Below are 16,242 nucleotides of genomic sequence, written 5' to 3'. Positions count from 1 at the left end.
GCTTGGTTCAATATGCTGAACCGGTGGGAAATCAGGTCGATTTTGCATATTAGTTCGGAGGCGATATAGGAACTGGTCAATTTCAGTCCAAATCGAGAAGAATTGCCCAGTTCAAGCAGTATTGACCCGGTTCAGCTAGGCTAAACCAATTGGGCTTATTTGGATAATCCAGTTGGATCCTAATGGTAAGAAACAAGATTTCTTGTATTATAGAATATGAGGCCTGGCCCAGCCCATATCAACCAGACCTCTCCCAGCCCATTCCCATAGAATGAAATAACAACGTGGTGAAGTCCATTTTTCTCTCTATAGGATTTGGGACCGGTCCACTCCACATATATTCCTACGAATTCTATGAATATAGGCCTGGTCCAGCTAGTGGTCCTTTGAATCCTGTTGGATTGCACAGGATTATCCAAATAGTCCCTCAAGGTTATATAAAGCCCTCCCATTCCCCATAAATTCCTTCTTTTTGTCCTTTGCTTGTCCCTCCCTAGCTCGCTCACGCTTGTTACTTGATTTCTTGCCAGCTAGACCATACCAACCAGAGCTGATCATAGGCCAAGCTTGGGCACAGAAAATGTCAAATTTTTAATAGCTCTAAATTACCAACCAACCTCCACCTCTTAAACTTTCTCCATCACCTTCGGCTCCTACTCTCCCAGTGATCCACCTAGAGACCCCCATCCAGCAGCTCAATTGGACTCGTGGAGGCCACATGCTCCACCACACCAACCAATACCATCATTTTTGATAGCCACAAGCAGGAGACTGAACCACCTTTTCTCCCTCCTCTCTCCCTCTCTTTCTTTAGATCTAGGGCAAAATCCCAAATTGAGTAAATAGGCACATGAATGAAACTAACATGCATATCGTGTGTCAATATGGTATGATACCATACTGACCCAATACTTGATTGATATGGGTCATGGTAGCAGTTTTGCAATCCTTGATTCAAATTGTCTAAATTATTTGATTAAAACTGGCAAATCAAGCCCCTCTAAATCTTGCCTATAATTAGAAATTCAAAGAGTCCTCTCGACATTATGAGAAATAATTTATAAGATTCAGAGTACATTATCATAGAACTTACAGACTTCATTTGTATAGGTTGTCACATCGAGATTCAAAAATTGAACAGGAAGGATCTTATTTTAGTAGGCCAATGAAACCCTAAAGATTGATTTTTTTGAAGCCTATTCAACCTAAAACCTTCCTAAAAATGCAATAATTGTGTACAACTCAAACTCAAAGAATTGTGTAGAAACTAAAACATGAAGACATGTTAGGCCCTCTTCAATTGAGGGTTTACATCGAACAAACCTCCTAAACCCAATTTATTCAACAAAACCACCATTCATATGCTCAAGTCAAAGGAGTTTAAAGGAGAAAAAGGGGCATTCTAGAAAAATTGGTATGATCAACATCCTACTTTACCATTAGCCAGAACAGACAAGGATAAGACTACCATGCTAGAGAGGTGAATTCAAGGACCCAAGCCCTGGTCCAAATACCCATACTAGTTGTGACACACAATACCAAGACTACCATATACTTCCACACGTTGAGATTTTGAGCCCACGATTATGTTTATGGTGCCAGTACAGGTCTGCACCAATTCGACATTTTTTTCTTTTATATCGGTTCTTTAATGTGCTTTAATTTTAGCTAAGCTACTTTGTGAAAACATATTCACAAGTTAACTTGTAATATTAAATGCAACACTAAAAAATCCATGAAAGTAGCAAAGTAACAAGGCCATCATATGCAATATTCATGGTTGAAAAATGCAGTTGATTCAAAAATTTGCATGATTTCTTAATGCAAAAAAAGAAAAAACAAAAAAACAAAAACAAAAACAAAAATTAATCAGCAGATCTAAGATTTCTTGCACTTCTTTCTCACATCCCCCTTCCTACTTCCTTCTCTCCACCCTCGGATGTGACATAAGGAAAAAGGCAGCCAAGGGTCATTTTCCCTGCATCCTCGTTGATAAGGGCAAACCAGCCACTCCCAATTTCTATCCTACTTGGTGCAGGATGGTAACAAGCTAGATAGCATCAAGACCACCTGGTCCTAAGGTTTCGCATCCAAAGTCAATCCAAGGACTCGAATGGTCACCAGCCTAATCCAAGACACCCAGTACAGGCCAGTACCAACCAAGACCTGATTCCTTATATGACATATATTTATCCTGCATTATCCCTCCATTTCTACCCCAAAGTAATTCCATGCAACCCAGTTTTCCCTAGTTACTGAACCCAACGCAGCTTTGAACTCCAAACAAGAAGCCAATTTACATCACCATACCAAACTTATTTTTTTTAATTTGCATTGTTATACTATCAAGTAAAAGCAAAAAGCAAGGAATTAAAAAATAAAGAAATGAAGATGATGTAAGATTGGAAAGGAAGCCAAGAACTCAATGAACACAAAGCAACAAACACCACATCCATTTATTTCCCTCCAAATTTTACATACTACAGGAATCTTGATAAGTACAATCTGAAACTTTAAGGAGAAATAACATTTTAAAGAAAAAGATGAACGATCCTTTCGAATTTCATGGCATAGGAGATAGAGGTATAGCTAAGACTTAATCTGATTATAGGGACAAAAAGAGGACTTTGCAGCAAGTACAAATGAAATTTGGCTTGCTAATACCATGACCCACAAGTTCCTGACTTGGCAATGGAGCTTACTATTCTGGTGCACTTTATCTAATGCACTATATACCCAGCAAGAAGCAGAGGATAATACATGGTAATACATGGTTGGAGAATTATATGCCAATAAAAATTTACCATTATGAACCTGAGAATTTGCATGATGGAACATGTTCTCCAAGCTTAGATGTCAATGTACTAATGAAGGAAACAAAATCATGCAGCCAATCAAATGTTTTTTCTTATCTTGGCATCTAGGGAAGGAAAACATAAATGAAACCAGATTGTCAATTTATGATGATATATTCTAATAATTGGATTTTTTGTAACTTAATTTGAGGACTATTCCAACAAAGTTCATAGATACCTTATGTTGGGGTAGGTTTCCGTCACCTAGCCGACTACCCTGGCTTCTCATCTCTGGGCCGACTAAGGAAACTGTACCAACTAACCGACAATCAACCCGGTTTGGATATACAAAGTTTCCCCCCGGTTGGGTAGACGTCGGGCGCCGTCGCTGACATCCAACCGATTGAAGGTTGGTCGTCCCTGATCGGCACCATCCCGACTAAAATTAATGGTCAGTTAACAACCGATTGTGTCAATCGAAAATAAGGCACCTTGGTAATTCCGTCCCGCCGACTCTGACAAAATGGATCTCTGCCGACTAACTGAGCACCGAATATGGCCATCATATGACTCTGACAGGCCATATCAAGGTCATGTCACTCAGGCGCTATCCCCTGATCGGCTAGCTGTGCGCCGTGATGGGATACTACGATCTTATTAAATGTGCCCCCAGGAGCATTCATTACGCCCCACACCCGATAGCGTCTGCCATCGTGTGCGCACTGAATAAAAGGCACGCTCGCTGCAGAAATTTAAACACGCCCACACGGCACCATATGACGTCGTACAACAGGACATGATCGACATGATCACCTGTCCTCTCATCATTCATTTTGCTCCCTCTATAAATAGAGATAAGCGGGGACCCCTCCAGATATGCATAGACGCACAATCTCAAAACTCAGAGATTCTGTCACTTTTTCCTCTTAAGCCATTCACTGACTGGAGTGTCAGAGGGTCCTCGTCGGAGCCACCTCTGGTGGGACTTGTTTTGCAGATCTTCCTTTCTTGACATCGAGTGGAGTCCAGCACCATCTTACTCTAAACTCTATTATCATCCTTCGTCTTGACCTTGACTGTATGTACCTTCTCCGGTGACGATATCTCATTCATCAGCAATCCCGCCGCCAATTGACAGGCGCGGCTCCTAGTCGGCTCCTGACCGACCACCGAGTACCCACCAGAGCAAGGCCACAACACCTCATATTATCCAACTCAGGGAATCTGGAACATGTGAGGTATCAATTCTAAATACACATATCATGAAAGAAGAGTACTAACTTGAATTGTATTGGGTTCATTAGATAATCATGCAATGCTCCTCCCGTGTTAACACATTAAGGAGGGAATAATATGCTCTCCATGCAGTTCAACAACCAAGCATTGATAAGGTCTGAATTCTCTAGCAATTTTTTTTTCCTTGTTTCTTATTTACATACTCTAAAAAACTCAAGATGTAATCATCCAGCTTAACATACTGGAACTTTAAACTGAAGAAAGACGGAACACTTTCAGCTAGCGAATTACATAAATCACCCATTATGACCTGTTGCAAATCAACATCCAGATGTAAGGTACCAGCAGGTTAGATTATTAAGTACACTCTGCTGCCGACACATATGGATGACTTGGGTGTTATAACTTATAAGTAAAACTATAATAAATGATAAAAAAAAAGTTAATCAAATGATTAATGAAACTGATTCAAGAAGCTGCAGGAATACCTTTTCAAGGAAGGCAAGAAATGGATACTGAAAACCTTTCGCATTATGATTCACAGAGGAAGGATGTATGTGAACTTCTCGTCTTCCATCAGACCATATAGGACGATCCTTCACAGCAGGGCTACTGTATGGTGCTTTACTGTCACTTAAAGATGCTCCAACAATACCTTCTCTAGTTGCAGCCACATTGGGATAGAGACCTGCACATACAATTGACTGCATAGATACCATGAGAAACTCTTCTACCCCAAAGAACAAAAGGTGTTGACCACATGGATAAAAGAAATGATTTCGGCATCATAAACTTATATATCGTTTCAAGTAACAAAATTTACATAGATTTTGTTTTGACAGATGCCCCACAATCTTCCTGCTTCTACATTTAATATAAGAAAGGAACAAACTCCTTTACAAGGGAAGGCATATGCTGGCAAGTAAAAACTTTATAACACTTAATAGAAGATGTGGTGTGTTTCTTTCAAGATATGAAAGTCATAATACATATAGATAACCTTATAAAAATAAAAAAAGAGAGAAAAAAAAATGATTGAAGGATTGAGTTTCCAAAAAAAAAGGTATAAAAACCTTGCACAAAGACCACAAGCAATAAATAGTACATAGCATAAATATGCATAAAAACATATAAAACAACCATGTTCATGTGCATTTGGGCCAAAACCAACAGTATGTCAGTATGTTACCTTAATAACTGAAGAATGGCATGCATACATATTGAATGGCTGAGACATATCAGCAAACCAACTATCAAGCTTGTCTTTCCTTCTACCATCGCTCTGCCCCCACCACCCCACCAACCCAACACAAAAAAAAAAGATAGGCTTTTAGCCATATTTAAATGAAGATGTTAAAACATTTTATAGAGTATCTACGCCATAAACAAAAGAAACATAAACAAAGATTTCACCTCATCCAAATTTCTAAACATATACTGTGAGTGCAAAATCTAAAAGTAACTAAAATAACCAGACAAAATCTTAAAGAGACAAAGCATATGTCTAATTATACTGAAAGAAAAGGCTATATAATCGCAGTCATATAGATAAGATTATAGTTCATGACAGTCCACAGACCAGACTGGAATAAGCTGCAAGCATTCTGCTGCCACCTCAAGTAGCAAGCATAAGGGTGGATCTCAACCCCTTAAAATCATTAAAAAATTGCTAGTGGAAAAAACCACATCTTGGGTGGAACAAAATGCCACCATGAGGACTGTTCATGTTGGCATATGGTGATTAATTACATACAATCATGGTCTGCCAAACTACCCAATTCACCCCATACGGAACTGAACTGGGGTGGAACCAACATGGTTCGGCTAGTATTTTGAGAAAATGCCATGAACCACTCTGAACTGGGCAGTTGGAAGCGGAACCAGTGTGAACCACCCCCTTTTTTTGTGGCTAGCAGCATGAAGTCCTTTGGTGATGAGAAAAATAAATCACCATGCATTATACTTCGATGCTAGCTATAGCTTCTCATATTCCAATGGTTCACCATGCAGTGCAATTATTTTCATCCAATCTTTTTCTACTCAAACTACTTCCACTACTACTAAAATTTATTGAAAAGTCCTAATCCATCAAACACCATTTACGTGAACAATTCAAACCATTTATACAATATATACCTTCAGATGTAACCCAATAGCAAAAATACTTTGCTTTACCATAAACATCATAATTTTTCCTTACATTCCTCTAGCTTTCATGGGATTTTTTCATAGGATTCCTTACATATTATGATGGTGAAGCATCAGATAAGCACTGCATAAGCAGCTGTCAATGCCTTCACACTCCTAGGACTTAATGGCCCAACAGTAGAGTCCCAGAGGTCCTTTGTTCACAATACATACATTCTACAGCTTTTTTAAAGACCTCCCAACAGATGAAATGTCATTAACAAAAGCACAAGGATGTCACATCTTTCCGCACAGTTGATATATAAAAGACTATAAACTGATTAAACAGTGTTAAAGTGTGAAGGAAAGCAAATCCAAGAACCAGCATACGTGCCATTCAAGACCAGATAGCTATAGAGGCTTCATTATATTCAAAATAGAATAAAAAACTTTACCATAGTAAGTTTTGGGAGATTGATGAGTCCAATGTCTGCTAATAAACTTCCAAATTGAATACGCATGTCCCTGCCATGTTGATGTGGTCAGTTGAACAAAATTTTTAGTCCTCTTCACTGAAGTAATCGGCATCAAAAAAGAAGGAAAAGAAGAAAAGAAAACAGAGGGGAAAAATGCATCCAAAGTTTATAACTTTTCATTCAAGGCTTTCAATACAGGTCCATATACCATAACGAGATATTTATGAAGATTAATCAGAAGAGTCTTTGAAGTTAATCCCAAAGGTGGGGATAAGGCTGGATGGTTACAGCATCCAAGGAGGCTTTAGAGACAATTAGATTCACATGCTTACCTCTTTAAAGAAACATGCAAAATGATCATGAGATAGTAATGTTAAAAAGAGGAAAGATCAAGCATCTATGAATAACATCCACATTACTAACCTTATCATATACATAACAGAGCTATTTAAGAAGTATGAACGACAAAAACGCTGAGCAGCTTTTGCCCCGTTCTGCAAGAATGCAATCACTTATGTTACTAACTTCAAGTGATTAATGTCAGATAATACATGAGCAACTTTAAACAGCACATGCTATGCATGTCATGGAGACTATTACTTAGCATGTCTCCTTCTAAAGATATCCAAAGCACATATGGCGGAGAATAAAAGTCGGCAAAAGAAAAGGAAACGTTATTCCACTACTAAAAGGAAACTCGTAACCTCACGCAGAATCCTGGCCCATTTATTGTAGGCAACAACCATTAACAAGTGGTCTGATTCTTTGTTTTCTTCATTGGAAGCAAGTATATTGTCCAAGCTTTCACTCAACAATGCTGATTTTGCTCTCTCCACATATTGTTTCTGCAGAATAAATGTGCCAAAATTAAACAGATTCTGGTAAGGTTGAGAAAGCAAGAAAGCAACCTATATTATATACAGATCATTAATTATACCTCATCTTTGGGATAGACGAACGGAAACTTGTAACTCAAAAATGCTGCAATCGAAAGAATTGGTGATAGGCAACCAAATACTGCACCATACAACATCATCTGTATAAAGATATATATTTAGTAAGTGAAGAGTTTTGTTGCGGCTATATCATTTCAAATTATTTAAGTTTAATCTAAACTTCTGATTGGCCAATTTATATGTCAGCAAGCAAAGGTAAGGGCCACTAAATGAATTCAGTTGGAATACCAAAACCAGTATTAGAAACACAAGATTTATCATACATAATGTGGTTGTGACAACCTTCAATCTTAAATTCGGGATAAAGTCAGTGCTGAGAGATAATTTAGCAGTGCAAGCAGAAATTCCAACATGTGGTAGAGTGTTGAAGTCCATTTAACTAAATGACCATGATAGCAAGGAAGATGGGATCAAAAAGAATAATACAAGTTGAAATGACATAGATTTCCTCAGAGGTTCATCTTCCACGCACAAACTCTCTTCACTGTCAAAGTCTGGTTTGTACAACTTGCTTGGTCACACATATATAATCTTAACTATAACCATCAAGTCTTATCCCAACTATCTGGGTCAGCTTTATGACTCCTCATTATCCTAGTATTCCAATTTATAGCCACCTCCAATATTAATTCTACAGTATCTTATGATCTGACAGCAATCTAAAAGCACCTCTGTACGTTGTCCCTTCAACTTTGCCTAAAGATTGAGCCTCATCAGCATATATGTTCAAAAAATTTACATACGTTGTATATATACAGGAACACATTGCCATCTCTATCAATCAAATGTAAGTAAAACTATTGTACCCAAAAAAAGCACATTCAATCCAAGGAAAAGCAACAGACAAAAAAAATACATGTAAATGTACCTTCCCAATCAAAACATCCACAGGCAGTTTTGCCAAATGATATCCAAGAGGTGACAATACCTCATCTCCTTGAAAGGCTCCAACCTGAAGCAACCAAAGAACTAGTAAATTATGGCATGATAAACCAATACAATCATCAAAAAGATCATGTTAAGTATAAATTTTCAGTTAGGCCTACTCCTGATATAAAGATAAGCAAAAACTGCCTTCAAGTTATAAAGTCATCAAAATACATGCTAATTGTTAAAATTTTACAAATATGCACAAAGCATTAAAAGTAATACCTTATATAGTAAGTCAATTGCAGAGGAAATAACATCTTCACGTGGGGTTTCTATAGCCTGGTAAAATCACAGTTTGTGCAGTTAACTTCAAAATGACTCCAAATAAATGGTTGACCTTGGAACTAGAAATAACATAAAGGACATATAGTTTCAGAAAATTGAATGCAACCAATAGAGCCAGACATTTTAAGAGGAGAAAAGGCAAACAGTGCAATTGCATGCGCATGCATAAATATAAATGTAGAGCGAGCACATACCTTTAGTAAAAAGGATTTTATATCTCCTAAAGAAAGTGATTTTATTTGTAGACACAACTCAGTCAATGGCATCCGCAACATTTCAGGTACCTTTATTTAGAATATAGATAATATGAGAGCCTGATTTATGATACAGTACAAAAATGCAACATGTGAATGATAATTAAAACTAAAAAAGTAAATTCATGCCATAATAAATGTCAAATGATGCAATTAATGCATCAAACAATCACCACTACAAATGTAAATAATAGTGTAGAAGCAGGGGATTGATTTTCAAAGCACCAAGAAGGTGATCAGAAACCAGTGATGCGTGGCAGAGTCACAGGATAGTGGATGTGAAGCAGTCATATTGTTATTTTACCATAATCCAATATGTTAAAACATATAAAAAGAGGTAGACTATGTCCCCTATGAATCAGCATCCTCATACATATGAACACCTCAGATCTTGTGCTATGCCGTTGTATCCTTTGTCAATATGGTACAAGATGTGGTTTGCCCTGCATATCTACTCACATTGACTGTTCATTGAACTGGACAATACCATAAGTCAATAAGGATCAATACGGCAAGTGATGCAGGGCCAATAGAGAAGAGTAGGATCAAAATTCGAAACCTTGCTACAGATGCATGTTTTAATGCACCAGTGGTTGTACTTGTTGTCGAAATTTCATGCGCACAAATATACCAGCATGGGTTAGTGATAACAACATTAACGTGAAGTTTGGTTCATACTTCATAGGAATGAAAATTAATCAGGATCGTAATGAAATTGAAAGGAAATGGTAGATTGGGGATCAGAATTGCTATTTTCTACTCATTTTTCTGGGGCACGAAATGAAGTATGCATAGGAAAGCAATGGCAATTCTATTTTATTTAACTCAGCTGATTATACTTTAAAATAGAATCAATAGATATCTGAATATACCCTCAACTAAAGAATAGAACCACATTAGAATGGTACACATTTAATTGTTTCACAGGCTTCTCATTATATTAGCAAAGTTCACCAAACCTTCTTGAACCGCCCAATTCGAGGCATACCAAACCAAATAGGACTAGAAATAGGATGGTTCCTAAGTTCGGTTCGGAATGGGAGCAAAACCGGTCAGCACCAGTCCAAACCAAGTGGAACAGCCCAGTTCTGCTCGGTTATATAGCAGTACTAACCCGGTCCACCTGGGTCGGACCAATCACCTCTTTAAAAACCCTCTCCCATTCCCTATTGATCCTGATCTCAACCCAATTGTCTCCTTACCTCTTTGACATGCTAGACATCTTGCCAACAATTATTCCGTCTTCGACACTTTCTCCACTGCCTCCATTGGATTTAACTCCCATCCCATCCGTAATCTGTCTCAACACCCTCGATGCTATCTAGTGGGTCATATGTGCTAAAATCTGACACCTGTAGTGGCCATGATCTCCAGCACGCCCACCACAACAGCCATTTCTGACAACCAGCAATAGGATGCCAAACCCCCGTTCCTCCCTCCCTCCTTTGTATATATGGAAAAACCCTAGATCAGGAACCCAGAATCTGACTGGTACAGGTCATGATACCAGTCTGGTGAACCTTATTATATATACGTCATGCACATAATAGACATTGAAATAAGTAAATTACAACTGTTATAATGTTCTCATGACTGTTATTTTACATGTTGATAATTCATGCTAACAGAATAATACTTTTTAGATTCAAATGTCAACAAAATCATTCATTCTCATTGTTTGATGGTCATTCATTCTCATTTTTTGATGGTCATTCATTCTCACTTTGTGCTGAAATGGTGCTAATTAGCTGATATCAAAAATATAAGTCTTATGGAGAATGAAAACGCAGAAGGCCCAATATCATTCAAGCTTAACAAAATTTCTTGCAAAATAAAGAATCTCTAGAATCCACCAGAAGTCAGAGATAATTCCAGAGTAAATATTATCAAATCTCTATCTCAATCACAGCAGTACAAAGCATAATTATAGAGGCTTGTTCCCGCACCTCGTACAAGGAATTAGCTACTTTGACAAGTAAACAACTTTCCTAGCAAATATTTAAAAGATATCCTTATTTGAATAAGGCTCTGCTAAAAAGGGGACATAACTGAAATTAAGAATGCAAAATAAACAACTAAAATAGACCCAAAGTCTAGCAATTTCTGATAAGCTTGTTGTCAAGAAATTCATCCCTATTCTACATCAAATTCACTTCCATTCCCCTAGGAACGACCAATCCTTCCATTTAATAGTGGAACCAAAATTCCTTTATTTATGAGAATGGTTATTCCAAAGGAAGTGTGGTTTCATTACTTGTGCAAACCAAACATCGGAATGGGTTAAATCTAGACCGTTCCAGCTCTCATTCCACAACCCAAAGTAGCAACTTAAAACACAATTTTAAAAAGGGCATGTAAATAACCTGAAAGGGGCGCATGAGTTTTTCGAATCTATAGCGAGTATACAAGCAAAAGCATATTCCAGGTTTCACACGTCCAGCTCTTCCTCGGCGTTGCTTTGCATTTGCCCAAGATATCCAGTCCTCCACGATGCTTGACATTTTCTGCAAGATCAGAAGCATTGATAGAGATAAAATACACACATGCTTTTGGGAGGTTACTAAAATTTACACTTATCGGATACATGTAAAAGTTTTGTGATACATCAACTCCAAAATATCCATGACAAAACAGTGCTCAAGGGTGACAGAGTAGAAACAGCTCAAACAAAGCTAAATCTAATAGCTATGATGACACTAACACCCCAGAACTTTTTGTTTTCCCATGATATGCCCATATATCAGAGCTATAATTGGTTATCAAAGGAAAAGGCATGAAAGTAGTATGAAAATATGACATTCAAGATATTGTTCGTGTTCCATAAAAGGAGTGCCTCCATAACTTGAGAAAAAAAACAATTAGAAGGTAAGTCGTAGATGACATAAAGAAGTTTGCCACGTGGCATACACAAGAAACTAAAAAATCTAGCTTGTATTATGCTCGACATTAAAATCCCTGGGTACCATATTGGCACTTTAACAAAAAAGGTACACTATGGTAGGGTACATCCCCATACAGAGTTACAGACACATGGGAGACTGTTGAATCGGCACAGCAAATAGTACCACATGTGGGTACAAGAGCATACCAAGCTCCTGCATAGGTATCTGTACCCTTCCAGGACAGTATGATATGCTCCCTAGTCCCTACTAACCAATACAATTCTTTACATAAATTATTGCTTATGCCTATTCGAGATGGAGTTTATATGTCAAAAATGATAAGTTTATTCTTCCTGAAGAACCACTATTCATCTGCTCCAAGGTGTAAATGCCGACTAAATGGCTCCAATAAACCAAGATTTGAGTCAAATGAACTTGAATAAATTGATGGATTGGAATGAATCCTAATTCCTAAGCTTTTACCTGAATGTGTATGTTTACAAAATTGTAGATTATCCCACATAATCCAAACAGACTTGACCGTGAGATGGTTCATAACTCATAAGTTTGCAACTAATACAGTCAGAGTGAACACAAATCAGACCTAAGAAAACAGAAAGTTGGCAAGTCAATAAATCATGTCCAAATTCACCCCGCTCCCCCCCAAAACAAAACCACAAAAAGAAAAAAAGACTTACATAATATAGAACATATATGTATGTGTGTGTGTATGCATATGATGGACCTTTGGATGCCTAAGCAACCAATACCTTGATCAACTCTAGTACAATATAATATAAGTATATAAATTTATATTTTATGTATGCATTTATGGTACACATACACAAAGATATATAGAGTAGAGCTATTGTGCGGGTGCCCACACAATAGCACCTATGAGGTCAGTCCTGATTGGATGACAAGGGGTCCAACATTAATGACCCAAAACATTGCTACTGTCTTGAAACTGTCTACTATCAAAAAATTACATGATTTAGATATCCCTAGCTTATCCATCGAGTGATAAAAAAATATATATTTTTTTCATGTTATTTAAATTATCCATGGTTGACCACTGGATGCATAGGCTAAGAATCTTCAAATCATATGATTTTTTTGATAATAAGAAATTTAGAGATAGTAGATCACATCCAATGGCTTGAATATCAGTGTTGGCCCCTATCGTTCAATCAAAATCAACCTCACAAGAGCTATTGATATTTTCAGAGACCCATCTTGATATTTTTTTTTTCTTTTCAATATAATCTCTAATAATGTGCCTATCTTCTACTCTCATGATTCACAAGACAAGGCGATATGGCAACCTAAATCATTGGCATGTAATACTGATCAGTGGCCATTTCAAAAGACTATCTATCTTTCCATTGATGACTATATTATGACACATTCAACCCGCTCTTTGCAAATAAAACAAAACTAGGGTTTTAATTCAACTTTTCTTTTCTTATTTCGTAGTTTTTATAAAAGGAATGCCATTTATGATCATCCTTGTTGATCAAATAGAATTTAATCTGCTGTATTTATGTTTATTGGGCCATTTTATATTTTACTTACTAGTTGTTCGGCCTTTATTGGAGACTATACAGCCCCAAACTTATGTTTCACATGACCTGCCACTTATCAGGAAAATTTCTGTCCTTTCATACCCTAATTCGTGATCGGACTCCTTCCAATAATAACAGCAGATATCAAATGGTGCTGTGAAGACCATGTGGCATCCTTCTCACATCTCTCCTTTCTCTCCTTTCTTATTCTCTCCTTTTCTTTCTTTCTTTTCACTATATTCCCTTGATACCATAACAATACTAAGTTACATCTTCTGTTTCTCTATTAATAAATCTCAATGCCTCTCTAATTTTCAAATGTCAAAGATTAAATCTGCTCCTTAAGACTCACTGCATGGTTGGTACCTAGCAGTTTAACAAGTAGGATGATTCAGATTGTGACATGGCAGGCAACCTGCTTGCACATTCAGGTTGAGTTTGTATCCACTGGTATGAGAGAAGGTGAACCGAACTGAACATTGCCAACCTACCAACACTAAATTGATTTTTGCTCACATCCTTCCTATTTTGCAGAGTATCATTAGGAATTGTTGATTGGCGCATTGTTTCATAACACCAAACAATTAAACATATCCCAAATCTTTAATCCAAGTATTAACAGAACAAAAAAATAAATTGTGACAATATATTTACTAAAATATAGGATGTTACATTGCAGCAGTATGTAGAATCAATTCAGCAAAATCAAGAAGTTAAAAACTGAAACCAAGCACAAAGAGTAGAAAATATTAACAACCCTAACAAGACAACAATGGATCAAAATAAATCATCAAATGGACTACAACTAAATATTCCTGACATCATGAGATCAATTTTTATACCAAAATGAAAGATTATTTAGCAAAATATAAACCTTATGTGGATTGTAACGGTTCTCTTTGTGCCTCCCAGTGTCAACCACATAAACCACATCATCTATTGTTATGCTGGTCTCTGCAATATCTGTGGCAACAATTACCTGCAACAGGGGGAAAAAAGGAAAAGAAGGAAAATACATAATTAGAAAACAAGTTAGTTTCGGTGTCAAGCTGGTTTCTGCAATGCCATATGTCACAATTGCATGGAATACAGAAAATAGAGAATAATATATTACAACTAGTTTTAAGACATGGTGCATTTTATAGAACAAAAATTAATTAAAAACAGACATTATAAACCAATATATTGGCTATTAACAAGAAGAATTAAAATGCTTCACACATAAAAAGTAAAACACACAATAGCAACATTAAGCTTATTGACCACAGAAACCAATAGTACATTCTGCAAGTGCAAAAGAGTCTAGGATTTAGACATGACAGCTGAAACAAAAAGTGTATATATGCAAAACCAGTTCCCAAGGCCTGCAGAACCATTCCAAATTAGGCAGTTCAGGGCGTACTAAACCAAACCAGCCCAAAACTGGGATGCTCGACCTTTCATGACAAGATAGGAAAAAGGCCACATATTGAAGTCCCCCTCACTCCTAATCCCTAATTTCACTATCTCTCTCATTTCTGGTGGCATCTCTCTTGCACGCTCACTCTCTTGTCAACCTCCCACAACTGTTATCATCAACCACCCTCGACCACCACCACTGATCGCCTTGACCGCCGCCACCCTCTCTCCCATCCTCAGCCCCCTGAGATTCCTAAACCCTCCCTCGGCATCTTCATGCATAAAGCCCTCTATCAACATCCACGTCAGCATCCTCAACCCTGGCATCTTCGCCACCACTGCCTCCTCTAGTGATGATGGGTTTCAGGGTTCAATCCAACACTTCCTCCTTCCGGCAATAATGGGATGAACGAGGGCTTGGATTCAGCTAGTTTATTGGGCAACCCCACACCATGATTAGGTGAAGGTTAATTTCAATAGGACAGTTCAGAATGGTAGTGCTGGAGCAAGGTTTATGGTCAAAGATACCAAAGGATGTTGGCTGCCGGGTAATTCCTCTAAAAGCTCAGTCAGTTCTTATTGTTGAGTTAACAATAATCAAGGACGACAATGAATCAGCTGCTGACCACTTTAGCCACATCAGGTAAGTCTCGATAGGGTTTTGAAGTACAATATGGAACATCTAGGACTTGATCCCGAACCACAATTTCGAAAGTCATAACTGTCTCATATAGTGCCTATTTCATCATGCCAAACATCAAAAAGAAGCTCTCAATGAGTACTATGAGGGTGCAACCATCCTGCAGGGTTCATCACATCCCAATGACATGGAGTTTCAACAGAATTTCAGTCTCAAAACGGGTCAATCAAAGTAAAAGTTTCCTTTTTTGAGTAAGACTTTGGGTGCATCTTCAAATCCAGGAGGAAATAAGCCATGCGACAGAAGATAAAATTAATGTAGGAGTTGAGATCCAACTCTAGAACAATGTTAGTTTTAATATGATTTTTCTTCTAGTCATCCTTTTAGGAAAAATCGAACATCTTTTAAGTTTTAACTATAAGAGGAAACCAACCTGGATTCAAAAAGGTGGACCATATTAGAATAAATAAAGGACCCATACAACATTTGTCTTTATCTTCAATGCAAAAAGGGTCTAGAGCCCTATTTTCACCACTCTATATTTTATCATTGTTTTCTTTGTTAGGTCCAAGTTGAGCAAATTGAAGGAATCATGCTCCCTTCTCTCTATGATCAGATCGAACAAGAGGATGGGAAGGCATGTCATGTGTCATTGACAGTCTCCAACCATCAGACCTTTGGTAACAGGGAGACACCTT

General features: G+C 37.5%; 1 protein-coding gene across 2 annotated transcripts in view; it reads right to left on the bottom strand.

The window, feature by feature from the left end:
• LOC105051879 (DExH-box ATP-dependent RNA helicase DExH7, chloroplastic) overlaps window positions 1–16,242 on the bottom strand; it is a 60,764-nt gene that overhangs the window by 11,237 nt on the left and 33,285 nt on the right. Inside the window, exons 20-30 of one of the 2 annotated variants that reach the window (XM_019852894.2) lie at window positions 14,381–14,485; window positions 11,423–11,563; window positions 9,000–9,089; window positions 8,743–8,799; window positions 8,459–8,542; window positions 7,572–7,670; window positions 7,339–7,479; window positions 7,058–7,128; window positions 6,614–6,683; window positions 5,221–5,313; window positions 4,520–4,719 (exon numbers count right to left, since the gene is read on the bottom strand). In XM_019852894.2, the coding sequence (XP_019708453.1) occupies window positions 4,666–4,719; window positions 5,221–5,313; window positions 6,614–6,683; window positions 7,058–7,128; window positions 7,339–7,479; window positions 7,572–7,670; window positions 8,459–8,542; window positions 8,743–8,799; window positions 9,000–9,089; window positions 11,423–11,563; window positions 14,381–14,485 (1,005 nt within the window). In that variant the 3' untranslated portion in view covers window positions 4,520–4,665. Of the gene's footprint in view, window positions 1–4,519; window positions 4,736–5,220; window positions 5,314–6,613; window positions 6,684–7,057; window positions 7,129–7,338; window positions 7,480–7,571; window positions 7,671–8,458; window positions 8,543–8,742; window positions 8,800–8,999; window positions 9,090–11,422; window positions 11,564–14,380; window positions 14,486–16,242 lie in introns of both variants that reach the window. The other variant, XM_019852890.2, reaches the window with a different exon arrangement.

This window comes from Elaeis guineensis, chromosome 9 (genome assembly GCF_000442705.2).
Source record: "Elaeis guineensis isolate ETL-2024a chromosome 9, EG11, whole genome shotgun sequence".
Lineage (NCBI taxonomy): Eukaryota > Viridiplantae > Streptophyta > Magnoliopsida > Arecales > Arecaceae > Elaeis > Elaeis guineensis.
The sequence above is the reverse complement of the archived record's forward strand: the minus strand, read 5'-3'. Positions and strand labels throughout refer to the sequence as shown.